The sequence below is a fragment of the Coregonus lavaretus genome (assembly GCF_964263955.1).
Source record: "Coregonus lavaretus genome assembly, chromosome: 3".
NCBI classification, from domain to species: Eukaryota; Metazoa; Chordata; class Actinopteri; order Salmoniformes; family Salmonidae; genus Coregonus; species Coregonus lavaretus.
Window position 1 is genome coordinate 69,954,489 of NC_139990.1, and position 19,751 is coordinate 69,974,239.

Here is a 19,751-nt window from a genome sequence, read left to right on the forward strand (position 1 = left end):
TGAACTTCCCCAATCATATAGATCTACCGTCCATTTATTCATGAATGATGGCAATGTTTTCTTAAGTAGCTTGTCCTTTTTTAGTCTTTTAAATTATTTGGGATGTTTTTGTGCAATGAAAAGCGCTATAAAAGTGAAATTCTTCTTCTTACTGGAAACATCGGAACTGGAAAAACTACAGGAAACTAAACTAGGTTATTGGTCAGATTTACTCAACAACACTGCCGATTGTGCATATTACTTTGCATTTTTCAGAAACCATAAAACAAATGGGGACAGGAAAGGTTAAGAGAATGACTAAGATATAGAAAGGCAAGAGGAGATAAAGACAGTTTTATGGTATAGCTAATTTCATGAAATGTCCATTCCCTACTGAAAATAACAGATGCAAAAAATCTAGCAAATCTGGCACCTTCTGCAAGGAGAATTTAAATGAATGCATTCAATTTAGTAAATCAGTTACTCTAATCAAGGAGGTAGATGCTCTAATCAACTCCGCTGATTGCCAAATTGATTGCTGTGATACTTTTGAGCAATCTGTGTGCTTTTTGTTATGTGTGTGACCTGTACATAAATCCCAGACATATTCTGTATTGCTGCACTAACCATGAAAAGGAATTCCTGAGAGTTAATGTGTCAATAAAACTATTTTCGAATTAATGATTCTTCCTCTGATATTTCTTTCAGGTTTGGGTTTGGGTTTTTTCCTGTTCATGTTTGATTTTACTGGAATTAAACAAATGTTTGAATTGACTTAGGCGAACATCTGTTGCTTTCTGCTGTGTCGTTGAATGCATTTTCACGTTGTTTTTTACACATTTAAACACATTTATTTGCTGAAAATATGTTTTTAATCTTTGTTTCTAATCTAAAATCGTATTTTAATTTCTTTAAGACAATATTGTTTCTTAAATAATAGTTTGCCTTGGTGTTGTACAACAGAGTGTGGGAGGAGGGAAAACTACCAGGCAGCTGGAAGGAGGCCGTAGTGGTACCATTCCGAAAGCCCGGGAAGGACCCAACTAGGCCAACAAGCTATCGGCCAATAGCTTTAACATCACATGTATGTAAGATTATGGAACGTATGATTGCAGAAAGGCTAACTTACCTCCCGGAGAGCAGGGGGCTATTAACGCCACATCAGAGTGGGTTCAGGAAGGGTAGGGGAACTATGGACCCACTGCTCTGCTTAGAAGCAGAGGTCAGGAAGGCTCAGGTGAACAAGGAGACTGTTGTAGCTGTCTTTTTTTAGGTGGAGGAGGCATTTGATATGATGTGGAAGGAGGGGTTGTTAATCAAGCTTTATATTATGGGGGTAGGCGGAAGAACGTACAACTGGATAAAGGATTTCCTGTTTGGTGAGGGTGGGGAAGTCTCTATCAGTCAGCTACCTGGTGGATAACGGTACACCGCAGGGGAGCGTGATAAGTCCTCTGTTGTTTTCAATCATGATCAATGATGTTTACTCTCAGGTACGGCCGGATATAGGGAGGTCGTTATTTGCAGATGATAGGGCCTTATGGTAGAGGGGAAGAAATGTGCCATTTTTAGTCAGGAAGGTACAGGAAGCAATTGATGAGGTAGAGTGGTGGGCATTAATGTGGGGATTCAGGTTCTCTGTAGAGAAAACTCAGACAGTGTTCTTTACCAGGAGGAAGGTGGGAGATGAGGTATGCTTGAGGTTATATGGGAGAAACTTGGAGAGGGTGGTGGCCTTCAGGTTCCTTGGGGTATACTTTGACACTAGACTGACCTGGGCAGAATACATTGAGAGAGTGGTGGGAAAGTGTAAGAAGGTGCTAAATGTGATGCGCTGTCTGATGGGGAAGGAGTCGGGGCTGGGCGTTCCTCATTGAGGACCATTTACTGTACCAGTCAAAAGTTTGGACACACCTACTCATTTAAGGGTTTTTCTTTATTTTTACTATTTTCTACATTGTAGAATAATAGTGAAGACATCAAAACTATGAAATAACACATATGGAAACATGTAGTAACCAAAAAAGTGTTAAACAAATATATTATATATTTGCGATTCTTCAAAGAAGCCACCCTTTGCCTTGATGACAGCTTTGCACACTCTTGGCATTCTCTCACCCAGCTTCACCTGGAATGCTTTTCCAACAGTCTTGAAGGAGTTCCCACATATGCTGAGTATTTATTGGCTGCTTTTCCTTCACTCTGTGGTCCAACTCATCCCAAACCATCTCAATTGGGTTGAGGTCGGGTGATTGTAGCACTCCATCACTCTCCTTCTTGGTCAAATAGCCCTTACACAGCCTGGAGGTGTGTTGGGTCATTGTCCTGTTGAAAAACAAATGATAGTCCCACTAAGTGCAAACCAGATGGGATGGCATATCACTGCAGAATACTGTGGTAGCCATGCTGGTTAAGTGTGCCTTGAATTCTATATAAATCACTGACAGTGTCACCAGCAAAGCACCCCCACACCTCCTCCTCCATGCTTCACGGTGGGAACCACACATGCGAAGATCATCCGTTCACCTACTCTGCGTCTCACAAAGACAAGGCGGTTGTAACCAAAAATCTCAAATTTGGACTCATCAGACCAAAGGACAGATTTCCACCGGTCTAATGTCCATTGCTCGTGTTTCTTGGCCCAAGCAAGTCTCTTCTTCTTATTGGTGTCCTTTAGTAGTGGTTTCTTTGCAGCAATTCGACCATGAAGGCCTGATTCACGCAGTCTCCTCAGAACAGAACAGTTGATGTTGAGATGTGTCTGTTTCTTGCATATATTTGGGCTGTAATTTCTGAGGCTGGTAACTCTAATGAACTTATCCTCTGGAGCAGATGTAACTCTGGGTCTTCCTTTCCTGTGGCGGTCCTCATGAGTGCCAGTTTCATCATAGCGCTTGATGGTTTTTACGACTGCACTTGAAGAAACTTTCAAAGTTCTTGAAATGTTCCGTATTGACTGACCTTCATGTCTTAAAGTAATGATGGACTGTTGTTTCTCTTTGCTTATTTGAGCTGTTCTTGCCATAATATGGACTTGGTCTTTTACCAAATAGGGCTATCTTCTGTATACCACCCCTACCTTGTCACAACACAACTGACACTTTTTTGGTTACTAAATTATTCCATATGTGTTATTTCATAGTTTTGATGTCTTCACTATTATTCTACAATGTAGAAAATAGTAAAAATAAAGAAAAACCCTTGAATGAGTAAGTGTGTCCAAACTTTTGCATTGATCCGATCTGTAATAGACTATGGCATTATAGCGTATGGTTCGGCATCCCGGACCTCATTGGAAAGGCTAGATGTCATACAGGGACAAGGACTCAGAATATGTAGTGGGGCGTTTCGGACCTCCCCAGTGGCTGCACTACAGGTGGAGATGGGGGATATGCCATTGCAGATTAGGAGACAGCAGCTGGCAATGAATTATTGGGTCAACCTACAGGGACATGGGGTGTCTCATCCTGCGAAAGGGATTTTACAGGCATGCTGGTACATGAGCAAAGACAGAACATGAGCCTTGGGTGGGTTGGTAATACCCAGGCGAAGGAGATGGGACTGTATGGAAGGGAGTTTAGTCCAACGGTAGCTGTTCCTGTAAATCCACCATGGCTACTCCCGCCTCCAGTAGTTGATCTAGAAGTGTTGGAGAGATTACAGAAAGATAGGGAGGGTGTTGATCCATCTGATTTGTTTAAGAGACGTATGGATACTGTGTATAAGGATTTTGTGGCTATTTACACAGATGGTTCAAAAGATCCAGGGACAGGACGTACTGGGTCAGCATTTGTAGTGCAGGAATGTGGGGTGGCAGTCAGGAAACATATTACAGATCATCTGGCTGTATATACGGCGGAGCTGATGGCCATACTGTTGGCCTTGCAGTGGGTGGAGGAAGTCAAGTCAGACAGAGTAATTATTTGCTCTGATTCATGTTCAGTGTTGATGAGTCTCCAGTCCTTTAGCTCACGTAGCAGACAAACCCTGCTTTATGAGGTACTACAAACCCATGGCAGGATTAGACAAATGGGTAAACAGAGAAGACTTACATGGGTCCCAGCCCATGTGGGGGTGGAGGGGAACGAGGCAGTTGATGTACTGGCTAAAGAAGCACTTAGTAGTGGGGATGTTGATGTTGGAGTTTTAATGAGCAAAGCAGAGGCAAAAAGCCTGATATGGACAGTGATGGTGCAGAGATGGCAGGAGCAGTGGAATAGAGATACTAAGGGCAGGCATTTATTTCAGGTACAGAGGAAAGTCAGGGAGGGGAGGACGGCAGGAAGGGACAGGAGAGAGGAGGCTATTTTTACAAGATTAAGGGTGGGACACAGCAGGTTAAATAAGACCATAAATGTGATAGGAAAGCATCCAACAGGAAAGTGTGATTATTGCCATGAAACAGAGACCGTGGAGCATGTATCGCTACAGTGTGGGCAGTATCAGAGGGAAAGAGAGAGGCTGAGATCTAGTATGAGGGAGAAGGGGATACAGAAAATTAGTTTTAAAAGCATATTGAGTAGAACGTCATTAGATATAGTCTCAAATAGTTGGTAATTTTTTTAAAGAGCAACGTGGTTGGCAGGTAGGATTCCGTTTCTCCCTGTCTCTGGCCCACACTCAAGTACAGTAGGTGGCCGTAATGCACCATGACGTTGGATGCCAAACGCCGATAAACCGAAGAAGATAATATTTTGCCACAAGATGGCACTATTTTAAAAGCAACCCTCTGGTCCACTCAGGACCTTATCAGTCAAGACAAACACTCCCCTCCTCCTTTTCACGTTTCGTCCAATGAGCAGTGATGTTCTCCTTTGTTGTCAAACGTGCACTGACGGCAGAGCTGAGCGATTCCGGGGACAGGCTATCAACTTGAGTTAGCTTACCAATAAGGTAATGTGTTTGTTTTTATTTTCTTTGAAAATATTTGTAAACTGCTTTTTATTAAAAGTTAATCGCACGGTTGCCCTTGCACCATTTAGCTACGTTAGAGTTGAGTCGGGAGACAACCGAAAAAAACAGGAAGAGGCCTAACGTTACCGCTTTACAGTCATGCCTCGAGCTGTGGTAGCAGCAGCAGCAGCTAGCATGACTCCTCATAGTCATACTGATGTAGTAAGCTAGCTAGCGCATATGTGCTATTTTTGCTACATCATTTGGTCAAACTTTAGCAATCCTTTTAGTTTGTGCTCCTTTTGGTCCGTTTTTAAGTAGCATTTGAAAATATACCATAAAGAGCTAGTGAACTAGCTCGCTTCTAGGCTAGCATGCAATCGGATGTTTATGACTATGTCTGGCGTTAGCTGGCTAGCTAACGTTAGTACTAGTCAGAAAATTGGTCCCTGCTTGGCCACTCAGCATTGAATGAACTTGACTCACAACACTCCACACTAGGGCCACGTTTAGTAGGTCGAACGATGCAGATAGAATTGATCTGACACGATTCCTTATTTTACATGTCAGACGATATTTTCCACAACATTGTGCCCTACTGAATGTGCCCAGGCTAGCCTATAGTAGCCGACTAGTTGAGTTTAATAGGCTACCTAAATAGTTACATTGTGAAGTAGTAGCTAAGTGTCCAAAGTCATGATTATCTGACAATGGCATGGAGTGTCATAGTGCCCAGCCTAGGAAGGTTACTACTATGTAGCTAGCTAGGCTATTTGTAAGTACTGTTGTGTCTCTCGATTATTCTCACCAAATAGCACAGTATATCATATACAAATAGGATAGACCTCAAATAATACATTATCTGTGCTTTTAGTAGGGCCAATTTCATATTCAGCAGGACAAGTCCCATTTAATTATGTAAAATAATAATCAGTGTCCGTGACTAGCTTTGACCAGAAGGGTGTTTTTCAAAACACTTGCCTACACATTAGCTTATGAGAGTGAAAATTGAATTACTGACTTGGAGTCTTGCCACAAGGGCTATTCGTATGATTGTTTTGGTTAGACAGAGCTACGGGCATACATTAGCAAAGTATTAAAGTTGTCTTGCTATTAAAAAAAGCTGATCAGCCTCTTAAATGTAAGAAATGCAGTATTAACGGTTAATTGAAGGCCAACCATTTTATTCAAGTCATTCTGTCTCTTCACTTGTTTCCTTTCCTCTCTCCCCTCCCCTCTCTTCACCCTTTCTCTCATTCTCTTGCCTTATCTGTCATTATTTCTCTTTTCGTCTCACTTCTGTTTGCCTTCTGTCTTTTTCGCTCCTTCTCTCTCTTGCACACTCTCTCTCACTCTGTCTCTCTCTCTTTCAGATGGAGGTAGAGCAGCTCCTCTCTCTCTCAGGCCCGGCGTTGGCCCAGGCTGTAAGTTCTCTGCTGGAGACACCAGGCCTCTACGTGTTCTCAGACATCCTTGAGCTGCCCAACGTCAGAGAGGTAACACACACACTCACATGTAAGCACACTCACATGTAAGCGCACACACACTGACACTCACATAGTCACAGCCATTCTCAAGTCACAGCTCTCACTGGAGGAGGTATAGCTAGAGACCCTAACAAGCCCCCTCTATCTGTCCCCACACCCACCTTCTTCTTCTACTCTACCCCAAGCTGGAGACAGGCCCGCACGCACCAGTGTATCAGCTACTCAACCTCTTCGCCTATGGAACCTACTGTGACTATAAAGGTACGACAGTGGCAGGCAGCGCTGCAGTGTAAATAAGTCATGTAGTAACCCTGGAGCTGTTTTATTATTAGCAGTATTTCTCTCTCTGCCCGTCGGCCCTGCAGGCTAGGCAACTCATCACTGTCATAGGTTGTCACAGCCCCCGGTAATTTACTGAGTCAATCACAGGACTTTATTTAATCCTATACGAGGAGCCAAGTGACAATGTTTGGCACGGCAGAGGTTGCCGTGCACACTTTTCTCTAGAAGTGTGCACTTGTTCACTTCCCTTCGTGGATTTGGAAGTAAATAACTGGTATATGGAAACTCCCTCTAGCATTCCTGGTGAAAAAATGGGGTCCCCAGAAATTCTGGCGTAAAACATGGGGTCCCTGCTGAAACAGTTTGACTACGACTGCTATAGCCCCTGCCTACACCAATCCAATGCTTTTGTGGGGAGTAGTGAACAAGTGCACACTTCAGGAGGAAGGAGAGATAATTGGGACTCAACCAGGGACAGACTTCTCTCAGGTGTTTTGTTAGACATTCATATTAGTTGTAATTTGTTGCATTGTCACAAACTGCCAAATTAAATCCTGAATACCCTTTGAAATACCTGAATATGTAAAGGACTTGTCATTCTTTAGCAACACATTTAGTAACAGGACTTAATAAGAGACCAGCAAAACGGAAGAGAGAAATACTAATCTTATGTCAACACATATCGTTTTCGCATTCATAGTGCTTTTTAGAATTGCAAAATGGAGCACTGAGAAAAACTGTCAATACTCAAGTTTTTTTTGAGCATCCGCACACACACACAAATTATTTTTCATTGTATTTCCTCGTGGAATTCAGCAGGCAGCAGCAGTTTCAGCCTGGAGAGAGCCTGTGGAGGATACCTGTTTCCCTGCTCTGTACTGTCTGACTAAAGGAATAATAGCACTGGCCTGCACCCCTGTGTTTGTAATGCTGTGTCCCTGTCATGATGTGTCCCTTTCTTTTGCTCTCTGGCTGTCTGTTTCTTTCCCCCCTCTTCCTTGTCTGTTTGTGGTATGTTGTTCTTTTAGAGAGGGCAGCCTCTCTCCCAGAGTTGACCCCAGCCCAGAGGAACAAACTGCGTCACCTCTCCATCATCAGTCTGGCATCCAATCTCAAGGTAGAATACCACCCATTCATCTGGTCTTAAATACCATACTCTGCTAGCTTTAGTACACTTAATGTGGGTCACTCACATTATAATTATATAAATAGTTTATAATAATATGTAAAATAATGATAGCCATCATTCGTTTGCCATTTAATCTGAAGGTAACACTCTCTGGATTTATCTTATCTAGTTCTTCTGTTTAGTTTGTTATTAAAGGACTGCAGATCAAAAACTAATTTTGTGCAGTACTTCCATGGACTCTAATAGCCTACCTACAATTGTAGTCCTAACAATACTCAGCAAGCTTCGTACCTAAAATAGCAAGTCATTCGCTCAACTTTTGATTTTAATTATATGCTCAAGTGTGGTTATGAGACAACTTGCTTTGTAACTCTGACACATTAACAAGATAACTCTGTGTTGTGAAGGACTTTATTAAGAGCCTGTCTGTGATGTGATCTAACTTTATTTATATCACATATATGAGAATGATAGCAGCTGAGATTTAGATCATCATGAGATACTGGCAAGATACTGTGTTAAGTATCCTGTCCTTTCTTCTTTGCGCTCTCTGTCTCTTTATTTATTTGTTGCTCTCTGTTGTCTATCCATCGAACTCTCCATTAAGATTGGCTCTCTCTCTACCTCATTTTGACCCCATCCCCATTTCATATTTTTTCTCCCTCTCCTATCTCTCTTTCTTTACTTGCTTTCATCCATCTCTCATTCTATCCACTCTCCCCAATAAATAATTGATTCATTCATTTCTCCCTTTCTCTATTAATCTCCCTCCCTCCCCCATTTGTCGTCTTTTTCTTCCCGTCTTATTTCTTATATTTTCATAGAATAAGTATGCCGCATTGAATCTGTATGGGACACCTTAATGCAAAGATTCACCCATTTTGAATGTTATATTGTTATATCTCTGAGCAATGTTCTATCGATTCCCGGGGTCATTTCATGTTTTCATGTGTATCTGGGCTATTGGCTGGCTGGCTGTATTTCTGGCTGCTTTAATGGCGAATAACTCAGATACACATGAAAACATGAAAGGACCCCTGGAATCGACAGAACATCGCTCAGAGATGCACAAAAACATTCAAAATGGGTGACGCTATCCTTTACAGTGGCTTGTGAAAGTATTCACCCCCCTTGGCATTTTTCCTATTTTGTTGCCTTACAACCAGGAATTAAAATGGGGTTTGTATCATTTGATTTACACAACATGCCTACCACTTTGAAGATGCAAAATAAAAAATGTTGTTAAACAAACAAGAAATAAGACGAAAAAACAGAACTTGAGCGTGCATAACTATTCATCCCTCCAAAGTCAATACTTTGTAGAGCCACCGTTTGCAGCAATTACAGCTGCAAGTCTCTTGGGATATGTCTCTATAAGCTTAGCACATCTAGCCACTGGGATTTTTGCCCATTCTTCAAGGCAAAACTGCTCCAGCTCCTTCAAGTTGGATGGGTTCCGCTGGTGTACAGCAATCTTTAAGTCATACCACAGATTCTCAATTGGATTGAGGTCTGAGCTTTGACTAGGCCATTCCAAGACATTTAAATGTTTCCCCATAAACCACTCGAGTGTTGCTTTAGCAGTATGCTTAGGGTCATTGTCCTGCTGGAAGGTGAACCTCCTTCCCAGTCTCAAATCTCTGGAAGACTGAAACAGGTTTCCCTCAAGAATTTCCCTGTATTAGGGCCATCCATCATTCCTTAAATTCTGACCAGTTTCCCAGTCCCTGCCGATGGAAAAACATCCCCACAGCATGATGCTGCCACCACCATGCTTCACTGTGGGGATGGTGATGAGAGTTGTTGGGTTTGCGCCAGCCATAGCGTTTTCCTTGATGGCCAAAAAGCTCAATTTTAGTCTCATCTGACCAGACTACCTTCTTCCATATGTTTGGGGAGTCTCCCACATGCCTTTTGGCGAACACCAAATGTGTTTGCTTATTTTTTCTTTAAGCAATGGCTTTTTTCTGGCCACTGTTCCGTAAAGCCCAGCTCTGTGGAGTGTACGGCTTAAAGTGGTCCTATGGACAGATACTCCAATCTCTGCTGTGGAGCTTTGCAGCTCCTTCATGGTTATCTTTGGTCTCTTTGTTGCCTCTGATTAATACCCTCCTTGCCTGGTCTTTGAGTTTTGGTGGGCGGCCCTCTCTTGGCAGGTTTGATGTGGTGTCATATTCTTTCAATTTTTTAAGAATGGATTTAATGGTGCTCCGTGGGATGTTCAAAGTTTCTGATATTGTTTTATAACCCAACCCTGATCTGTACTTCTCCACAACTTTATCCTTGACTTGTTTGGAGAGCTCCTTGGTCTTCATGGTGCCGCTTGCTTGGTGGTGCCCCTTGCTTAGTGGTGTTGCAGACTCTGGGGCCTTTCAGAACAGGTGTATACAGTTGAAGTCAGACGTTTACATACACTTAGGTTGGAGTCATTAAAACTTGTTTTTCAACCACTCCACAAATTTCTTGTTAACAAACTATAGTTTTGGCAAGTCGGTTAGGACATCTACTTTGTGCATGACACAAGTAATTTTTCCAACAATCGTTTAGATACATTATTTCACTTATAATTCACTTTATCACAATTCCAGTGGGTCAGAAGTTTACATACACTAAGTTGACTGTGCCTTTAAACAGCTTGGAAAATTCCAGAAAATGATGTCATGGCTTTAGAAGCTTCTGATAGGCTAATTGACATCATTTGAGTCAATTGGAGGTGTACCTGTGGATGTATTTCAAGGCTTACCTTCAAACTCAGTGCCTCTTTGCTTGACATCATGGGAAAATCAAAAGAAATCAGCCAAGACCTCAGAAAAACAATTGTAGACCTCCACAAGTCTGGTTCATCCTTGGGAGCAATTTCCAAACGCCTGAAGGTACCACGTTCATCTGTACAAACAATAGTACGAAAGTATAAACACCATGGGACCACGCAACCATCATACCGCTCAGGAAGGAGACGCGTTCTGTCTCCTAGAGATGAACGTACTTTGGTACGAAAAGTGCAAATCAATCCCAGAACAACAGCAAAGGATCTTGTGAAGATGCTGGAGGAAACAGGTACAAAAGTATCTATATCCACAGTAAAACGAGTCCTATATCGACATAACCTGAAAGGCCACTCAGCAAGGAAGAAGCCACTGCTCCAAAACTGCCATAAAAAAGCCAGACTACGGTTTGCAACTGCACATGGGGACAAAGATCGTACTTTTTGGAGAAATGTCCTCTGGTCTGATGAAACAAAAATAGAAATGTTTGTCCATTATGATCACTTATGTTTGGAGGAAAAAGGGGGTGGCTTGCAAGCTGAAGATCACCATCCCAACTGTGAAGCACGGGGGTGGCAGCATCATGCTGTGGGGGTGCTTTGCTGCAGGAGGGACTGGTGCACTTCACAAAATAGATGGCATCATGAGGAAGGAAAATGATGTGGATATATTGAAGCAACATCTCAAGACATCAGTCAGGAAGTTAAAGCTTGGTCGCAAATGGGTCTTCCAAATGGACAATGACCCCAAGCATACTTCGAAAGTTGTGGCAAAATGGCTTAAGGACAATAAAGTCAAGGTATTGGAGTGGGAATCACAAAGCCCTGACCTCAATCCTATAGAAAATGTGTGGGCAGAACTGAAAAAGTGTGTGCGAGCAAGGAGGCCTACAAACCTGACTCAGTTACACCAGCTCTGTCAGGAGGAATGGGCCAAAATTCACCCAACTTATTGTGGGAAGCTTGTGGAAGGTTAAACAATTTTAAAGGCAATGCTACCAAATACTAATTGAGTGTATGTAAACTCCTGACCCACTGGGGATGTGATGAAATAAATAAAAGCTTAAATAAATCATTCTCTACTATTATTCTGACATTTCACATTCTTAAAATAAAGTGGTGATCCTAACTGCCCTAAAACAGGGAATTTTTACTAGGATTAAATGTCAGGAATTGTGAAAAACCGAGTTTAAATGTATTTGGCTAAGGTGTATGTAAACTTCCGACTTCAACTGTATATACTGAGATCATGAGACACTTAAATATAGTCCACCTGTGTGCAATGTAACTAATTATGTGACTTCTGAAGGTAATTGGTTGCACCAGATCTTATTTAGGGGCTTCATAGCAAAGGGGTGAATACATATGCACGCACCACTTTTCCGTTATTTATTTTTTAGAATTCTTTGAAGCAAGTTATTTTTTTAACTTCACCAATTTTGAATATTTTGTGTGTGTCCATTACATGAAATCCAAATAAAAATCCAGTTAAATTACAGGTTGTAATGCAACAAAATAGGAAAAACGCGAAGGGGGATTAATACTTTTTCAAGGCACTGCAATTGGCTAATAAAGACTTGTTAAAGCCCCCATGCAGTCTTTGTAATTTTATTTTTAAATCATCACTGTATGTCTAATAAATCACTGTTTATTTAATGAAAATAACTACAAAATATATATTTGTATAATTTATTTCCCCGAGCCTCCTTTGGCCCTAGAAATGCTCAGTTTTATTGTGTGGACGTTAGGGAACACATTTTAAGATATTTACATAAACAGCCCTGATTGGCTGATAGGATGGTCTAAAGCCCAACCCTTACCCAGATGAACAGTCATTGGTCTATTATAATCATATCACATTGTGACATCATGTTGGCCAAAAGTTCCACCACACCTGAACAGGCTGAAATTCCAGGCATTTTTTTCAAACAGCTTTTACACAAAAGGGGCATTATCATAATTTTCACAATTTCTGAATTTCTGACCTCATAGTGTGAAAATATATAAATAAATAAAAAGTTACATCCAATGTTTTACTGCACTGCCGCTTTAAAACTCCAAACTCCCCTCCTCTCTCTCTGGTAGCTATTTTGATGGAATGGTTTTGTACATTTATATTGACCCTCCCTTCCTCTACCCCTCGCTCTTACCTTTCCATTCCTCACTCTTACATCATCTCTTCTATCTCCTCACTGAAGTAATAAAGAGCATCTCAAATTCAACATCTTTCTCTCTCCCTGTCTGTGCCAGGTAACTTCTGTTGACCCAACATAATAGAATTTGACATTCTCTGTCTCCCTCTTCCCCCAGTGCCTGCCCTACTCCCTGCTCCTGCAGCAGCTGGAGCTGAAGAACGTGCGGGAGCTGGAGGACCTGCTGATCGAGGCGGTCTACTGTGACATCATTCAGGGCAAGCTGGACCAGAGGAACCAGCAGGTGGAGGTGGACTGCAGCGTGGGCCGAGACCTGGGGCCCAACGAGCTGCCCAACATAGCCAACACACTGCAGGAGTGGTGAGTTGGTGATATGTGTGTGAGAGAGAGCCGTGCATGTGCCAGGGTTTTGAGTCAATTCCATTTAAATTCAGGAAGTAAACTGAACCCCCCCCCTCCCTCAAATATGGAAATGAAATTGCAATTTCAGTTTACTTCATGAATTAAATGGAAGTGACCCCAACCCTGGTGTGTAGGATGAGGTTATGAGGTTCTCAATGTTTGGTTACTGTGCCGCCCTGCAGTCATCAAATCAAATCAAACTTTATTTATAGAACACGTTCCTTACAGTGGATGCATAATAATGCACAATACGCTTTCTAAATGAGACAAAAATAGTAAAACAATAAAATAACAGTGGACATGATAGATACAATAAATAAGAATGGGATGAAATAGATAGTATGATCAGTCATATCAGTGTCTAAATAATTATCTGTCTCTCTCTCTCTCAGGTGTGCAGGGTGTGAGGCGGTCCTGTGTGGGATCGAGGAGCAGGTAACCAGAGCCAATCAATACAGAGAGAGCCAGCTGAAGATCAAAGTTCAGGTGGAGACAGAGGTTAGTACCAGTAGCCACTTTTCTCTGGGTAGAGTCAAAGATTATCTATTATATTGACAAGATAGTCGAGTGACCGCTCTAACAATGGAAATCCATATCCTCAAAGATGGAAGGCAGGTGGGTCCATTCTAGCTAATGAGAGGGCAGATACGAGTATCAACAACAGGCACAACTCCGTTATAAAGTCGTTTTGCCACGTGTCAAAATGCCACGTGCATCCACTTATATCAGTGCATTCATAACAACTTAACCATTACGATAGCAAATTAGCAATTCAATGTTTTGTTGACCAAATTTGACACTCATTAACCTCAATACAAAAATTCCTCACTTTTTGGTCTTATTTTCGTGGACATGTTTTGGCCAGAGTAAACCCTCTCGCTTCTCCTCTTCCTCTCTGGTAGAGGTGAAACCATAAGCAAAACTTATACTCATTACTCAATGACCTAATTCAGTGTCCAATTTAGAGCTCTGTCCAGTGCCTTTATTTAGGCTGTAAGCCACAGGTGGCTTTTCTGTCCTCTGAGTCTTCTCCAGCTTGAGGTAGAAGTTACTCTCTAACCTCTTCTTATTAGAAATAATAACAACACCATAAGCGTTTCACACTACTGAGCCAAACCAGTGCCAAGCTGTATTGGGCTGGCCTGGTTACGCATCCACCATAGCTGCTGGAAAGGACTTTGTGAGGAGAAAAATATCAGAGCCAGCCCAGTACATTCTGAATCGGCCTTAGTTTGGATCAGGCACTTCTGTTCTGTCCTAAACTTAATTAGTTTACCTTTCCTTCTCTCTCTCTCTCCATCCCTCTCTCTCAGGTGTCAAACCTCCAGAAAACGCTAAAGGCCAGCTCCGCCTCCCCGTCGTCCGGCCCCGCCGCCGCGGGAGCCGCATCCAATCAGGATGCAGACCAGCCGGCCGAGCCACGAGACCCCGCCTCCTCTCAGGAACCACGGCAACCGGGCAAGAAGAGTTCAAAGGTCAAGGGGTAAGTAAGGAGATGTTCCTTAGGTCAATTCCATATTTTCATTGTTTGTCTGTGTATCTGTAATTTTTTTATAGGGGTTACCATTTGGTGTTGGTGGGCTATCCTCAGCGTCATGTTCATTAGGGCAAGCAACAGAAACCATTTTTAAACATTTCGCAACAAACAAGAAAAATATGTCCAGGTAATAGCTGTTTGTCCTAGGTGCCTTATGAACATGACCTCGTCCTTCCAGGGTCACGGCAGAGATGTGGTTCAAGCCGAGGCTAGAAGAAACATTTGTGTGTCGCAAAAACATTCCAATAGCTTCAGACGAATTCAAACGGCACGGAATAGATTATGCAGCCACTGTGTTTCATGTCATTTTGCAGCGTCTTCCACTCGAACACAGTAATATTTTGGTTGTTTGTACAACAAACATCCATTTAAACGCCAGCTGCCAGTGGAAGTGGAAATAGTGACTGTGTGTGTGTCTGCATAGTGTATCTTCATTAGCCAGAGAGGCTGTGCTTTGTGGCGGTACTCACAGGGCTACCTGGGGCCCTCTCTCTCTTCTTGGCCAATTACAACACCAATTCCTCATCTGTCATCGGTTTTTAAAAAATGTCAGTAAAGTTAATTTACAAAAAAAATAGCTTCAGGTGCTGAAAGGAAATGTTTCTTTATTTTTTATTACATGACAGGATGAGTTTTTCTGTTCCAGTTAAAGGAGTGATTATAATTCACTTACTGGGTGACATTTTGGCAGTGAAAGAAAAATGTAGAGATGATTTAACATACTCGGTGGCATGGGACTTTATTTACTGGAGATTTGGATTGCCTCACATGAAAAGCATTCACAGTATTTACTGTAAACCACCTTCTCATGGTAGGAGTAATACAGTAATATAGTAATTTGTTTGCCAACATTGTAATCATAACATCCCTACAATAATATGTGGCGTAATGAGTTGGACCAAAGGTGACAAAAGCCATCATAAACAGACCTTGTTCATAACTGTGTTATGTGTTACAACTATCGTAAAACTTGAACTAAACAGACAGGAACTTATTTGCTTGAATTGAGAAATTGCCCAGGGGGGTATACTACAAAGCAGGAGCAATGAGCTAGCCAGCTAAAGCCAGCTTTCTTTTTCAGAATATTTAGGCAAGTTAGCTGGCTAACCCATTAATCCAGAGCCCTATACTATGAATCTGGTTTGAGGAATTAGCGAGTTAACTTTGGTCAACTCTGAGTTCAACTCGGGATAACCGGTGACACGAATGTGGCTATATTTCTATAGCAAAGAATCCTTCAGAACTAACCTGCTCTGGGGCAGACTAACTCAGGGCTAACTCCTTTTATTCTGAATGAAGTGTCTGAGCCGCAAATTGAGGACCAATGAAATCATATTCCCTCCCTCGCAAAGACTGTCATCATCCCCTTCATTTGAGAAAGACAACTGATTCAATACTTTATTAATCAAATGTATTTTTTGTGTACATTAAAAAAAATGCTAAAATACCTTTTACACATTTAGTAATGACAGAATGCATTTGAAACTTCACGCACAGTAAAACATTTGGAATGTTATCGATAGTAGTGGTTAAAAGGTGCTTGTGCATTGATAGGCACGCCAAAGATGGCATTACGATACGTAATAAAAGAAAGACGGCACTTCTAACAGCCTGTTTCACACCATAGCCTGCTGAATTTGCAAGATAACTTTTCTTTCATTCTGATTTCGGCACAAAGGAAAGTGAGACACTGACTCGCCCATGGATGGATGTTTCAGCATTGTCTTAGTGAAGAGTTTGCCGTTCGACTAGCGAAGTGCGACATGAACACGCAGTTACAAGCTCAGCTCGAGCAGACTCGAGTAAGCGGCGGGTGCACGATCAGTATCCACCTTGCACCTTCGTAACATGGATAAAGCCTGAGCTGGAATGTGAAGCTAACTGAAGCTGGCTAGCTTTATAAAACCCGGAGTAGATCTAGCTTGCATCGTAGTATACCCCTCTTGTACAGGATGCTAACAGGTGACTGACGTTTCTTCCTCATACCCCTCTTCTGTTTATTGAAGACAGGCGTGTATTGGATTTAAGCCTTTAATGTCGTTTGAAGTGTGGACATGCATTACCTCTTATATAATATGCTGATCTGCTCCTACCCGTAGATCTATTTATTTAAAAAAATATTTTCATTTTATTCAGACAGCATGAAATGAGTGGGGATACAGAGACGGGGAGGAGATTAAGATTAACGGTGGAGTCGGGATTCATACCCACGTGGGGTTGGTATATGTGTGCTGCAGGCAGTGGCCTTGCACACTAGACCAGCCTCAGGCACACATATTTGCAGAAAAATATTTTGTGATTTATTTTTTTGTCTACCTGCCCTTTAGGGGCCTTTTTTTTCTCACATTGACATTCTCACTTGACATGCAGGGATCAATCATCTAGCACATTGTTTCCCAAGCTCGGTCCTGGGGACTCCCAAAGGGTGCATGTTTTGGTTTTTGCCCTAGCACTACACAGCTGATTCAAATAATCAACGCTTACTGATGAGTTTGGGAAACACTGATCTAGCGCGAGGTGCAGAGTGTGAAATTACCTCGGAGCAGAGCGCCAATCTGCCTTCACGAGAAATTACACTTTGATACCCGTCTGTTAGATACCGGCGTTTATTTGCTACAATGTGAAGCTAAACCCGCCCTTTATAAGAGACGGACGCTTGTTGGAGACATCTTTTTAGGGTCATGTAATAACTGTTGTTTGTTTTCTGTCTAAGGCTCCGCGGAAGTGGGAAGATCTGGTCCAAGTCCAACTGAAGGCAGAGACGCAGAGAGAGAGACCCGGAACACCCCCACTGATCCACTGACAGATGGACGGACTGACACACAGGTTGACAGACACGTAGACTCACACAGACTGATAATGTGATCAATGCACAGACAGACAGACACTCATATTTACACACATCGTGTACATTCACACATGCACGCAAACACACACACACAAATATATACACTGAGTCAGACAGACTGACACCCATTCTGATAGGTGTGTGTGTACACACACAACCAGACAGACAGACGGACTATCTGCACTGTGTATATATACACAGACCCAAACCCATTCTAACATGTACACAGAGACAGAGTATAATCTACACTGGGCAAAGCTTTGCTGCTGTCGGTCTTGTCAGGAGAAGCAGAGCCACAAGCAGTGAAACCGAATGTGTGTATTTTATTGTGTTACACTTTTTGTTTGTTTATATATTTTTTCTGCTGAGGATTGAGTTAAGACATGTATAAAATCAGGATATTAATTAATTGTTGGTATTAAATTGAACCCCTCTATCAATTTAGTCTCTGTCTCTCTTACTGTTTTTTTGTGCATACTTCAAAGTGCAACTCGAGGTTGCATTACTAGCTAAATGTTAACTCACAGAAGGGGGCTATATGTGTTAGGTCAGACCCTTAATTAGGTTATTCCCAAAGAGACTAATATATTAGAGCACTGGAACTACCCTGTGATCAGTCGGCTTGGTTATATACACATACACACACTTCATTTTCTGTGTCACATACACACATTAGACAGACACACACAGGGCATTCATATTTGATATTGGTATATTTTGGCCAAAGCTTCTATTTCACGTTAAAATTGCCTGTCGGAATTGTCTGCACTCCCTCCCTCGTCCCCCCACAATCACACGCTCCAAATTTCCTTTTTCACGTTCATCCTTTCCATCTCTCTTGCTCGCTCACTCTTTCATTCTCTCTCCTCAGTCTCCCTCTGTTTTCTCTAAAAACCCTCTCCCCCTATCCTGCATGACGTTAATGGTAGCTATTAACTCCCATGGCACCCACAGAGAGAGAGAAAAGGGAGAGAGAGACAGGGAAATTATCCTATTCCGTTTTAACCCAATTTCCTCCCTCTTCCCACCTATTTTCTCCCCCTTTCTGTCTCTCGTTCTCCCCCTCTATAAATAGGCGTGTTAATTTCAGTCAGTGTGATTGAGCTTTACAGTTTCTCAATTTGCTCTGTTCCTACCAGATGGGAGCTGTGAATTCTAGCAGCTGTACACCTAGGTGTGTGCGTAAAACTTCAGATGTGACTTTGTATGTGTATACCTAACTGTGTGTGTGTGTGTCCTTCCTTGAACACACAGACTATGGAGTGCTACAGTGTCTGCTGGTTGGACTCACAATCAGCCAGTAGTTAACTTTGGAGTGGACTTCAGCCAATCAATTACTTTGATTGATCATTAAAATGCCCAGAGGAAATAAAAAAGCAACAGCAGACACTGTCTTTCTCTGTCTGGTGTCTCTCACACCGCAGCTTCTAATACTTCCAGTAAATTTAGGATTTTCTATGGGTACGTCTCAATAGTCTAAAAGTGGTTTCCTCTCCTGTATCTTATTACAGATATGAAAACACATTAACGTTTAGGATGATGTAGTGTTGACCTGACGAGCATCACCTGACCTTGGATAACAGAGAAGGAGAAGACGGATGATGTCATAATCAGGAAGTATATTTGCACCAGAGCCATATTTATATTTTAATACATGGCTCTGATATTATCTAAATATATGGCTCTGATCTGCACTAGAAGCCAAATGGACCTCTCAGTTAATGGATTTGAATGACACAATTAGAACACATGGCTCCCATGTGTATTTCCTGCTCTCTTTTATGACATCATCTCTCTTCTCCTTCTCATCCTAAAGTTTAGGACAGATGCTAGGTTGGAGATAAAGGTTAAGACAAAATAATGATAATATCCCATATGTCTTTGCATAAATGAGGAAGAATTCTAAACAAAGGGACCAGCGATGCTAGTTAGAAACAGCACTGGTCCCATGAATCTGTTCATTTTCAAAAGCTTCCTCATGGAATGATTAGGTTGTCCTAACCTGGGTATCTTCAACCTAGGACGGATGAAGGAAAGGAGGCAACTCAGGCCAGTTTAGACAGTTGAGATACATCCACTGTTCTCCTGTAAGGCTGGCCGTCGCACATGATCAATTCTATATCTTATCCAGTCAGATACAGTGCTAAAACACCAGTGTTGAGTTTTTATTGTTTTTCCATCATACAGTGGAACCACACGTCTACAGGAATGCTACTGAGAACCAAGGAACACTAGACTGCAGAACGACACGAGTCACGTATGATGTCACAACACTAT

The 19,751-nt window shown here is 42.0% G+C and overlaps 1 protein-coding gene across 2 annotated transcripts; it reads left to right on the forward strand.

Moving 5' to 3' along the window:
- The first annotated feature begins 967 nt into the window (after window positions 1-967).
- Window positions 968-17,914, forward strand: LOC311109780 (COP9 signalosome complex subunit 7a-like). 2 transcript variants are annotated; one of them, XM_084152778.1, is made up of 8 exons: window positions 968-1,063; window positions 6,246-6,368; window positions 6,545-6,620; window positions 7,670-7,758; window positions 12,845-13,047; window positions 13,482-13,587; window positions 14,403-14,572; window positions 17,340-17,914. In XM_084152778.1, exons 2-8 carry the CDS (start codon window positions 6,246-6,248, stop codon window positions 17,377-17,379), a joined length of 807 nt encoding a protein of 268 aa, XP_084008904.1. In that variant the 5' UTR covers window positions 968-1,063; the 3' UTR covers window positions 17,380-17,914. The 2 variants fall into 2 exon arrangements, with proteins under 2 accessions (XP_084008904.1, XP_084008903.1); XM_084152777.1 differs by lacking the exon at window positions 968-1,063 and adding an exon at window positions 4,773-4,872.
- Window positions 17,915-19,751: the final 1,837 nt, after the last annotated feature.

Bases quoted from the DNA above. Each gene is read 5' to 3' on its own strand.
- LOC311109780 (XM_084152778.1), top strand. From the start codon at position 6,246: ATGGAGGTAGAGCAGCTCCTCTCTCTCTCAGGCCCGGCGTTGGCCCAG. The intron at 6,621-7,669 runs GTACGACAGTGG...TTGTTCTTTTAG, and splicing joins AACCTACTGTGACTATAAAG to AGAGGGCAGCCTCTCTCCCA. The intron at 7,759-12,844 runs GTAGAATACCAC...CTCTTCCCCCAG, and splicing joins GTCTGGCATCCAATCTCAAG to TGCCTGCCCTACTCCCTGCT.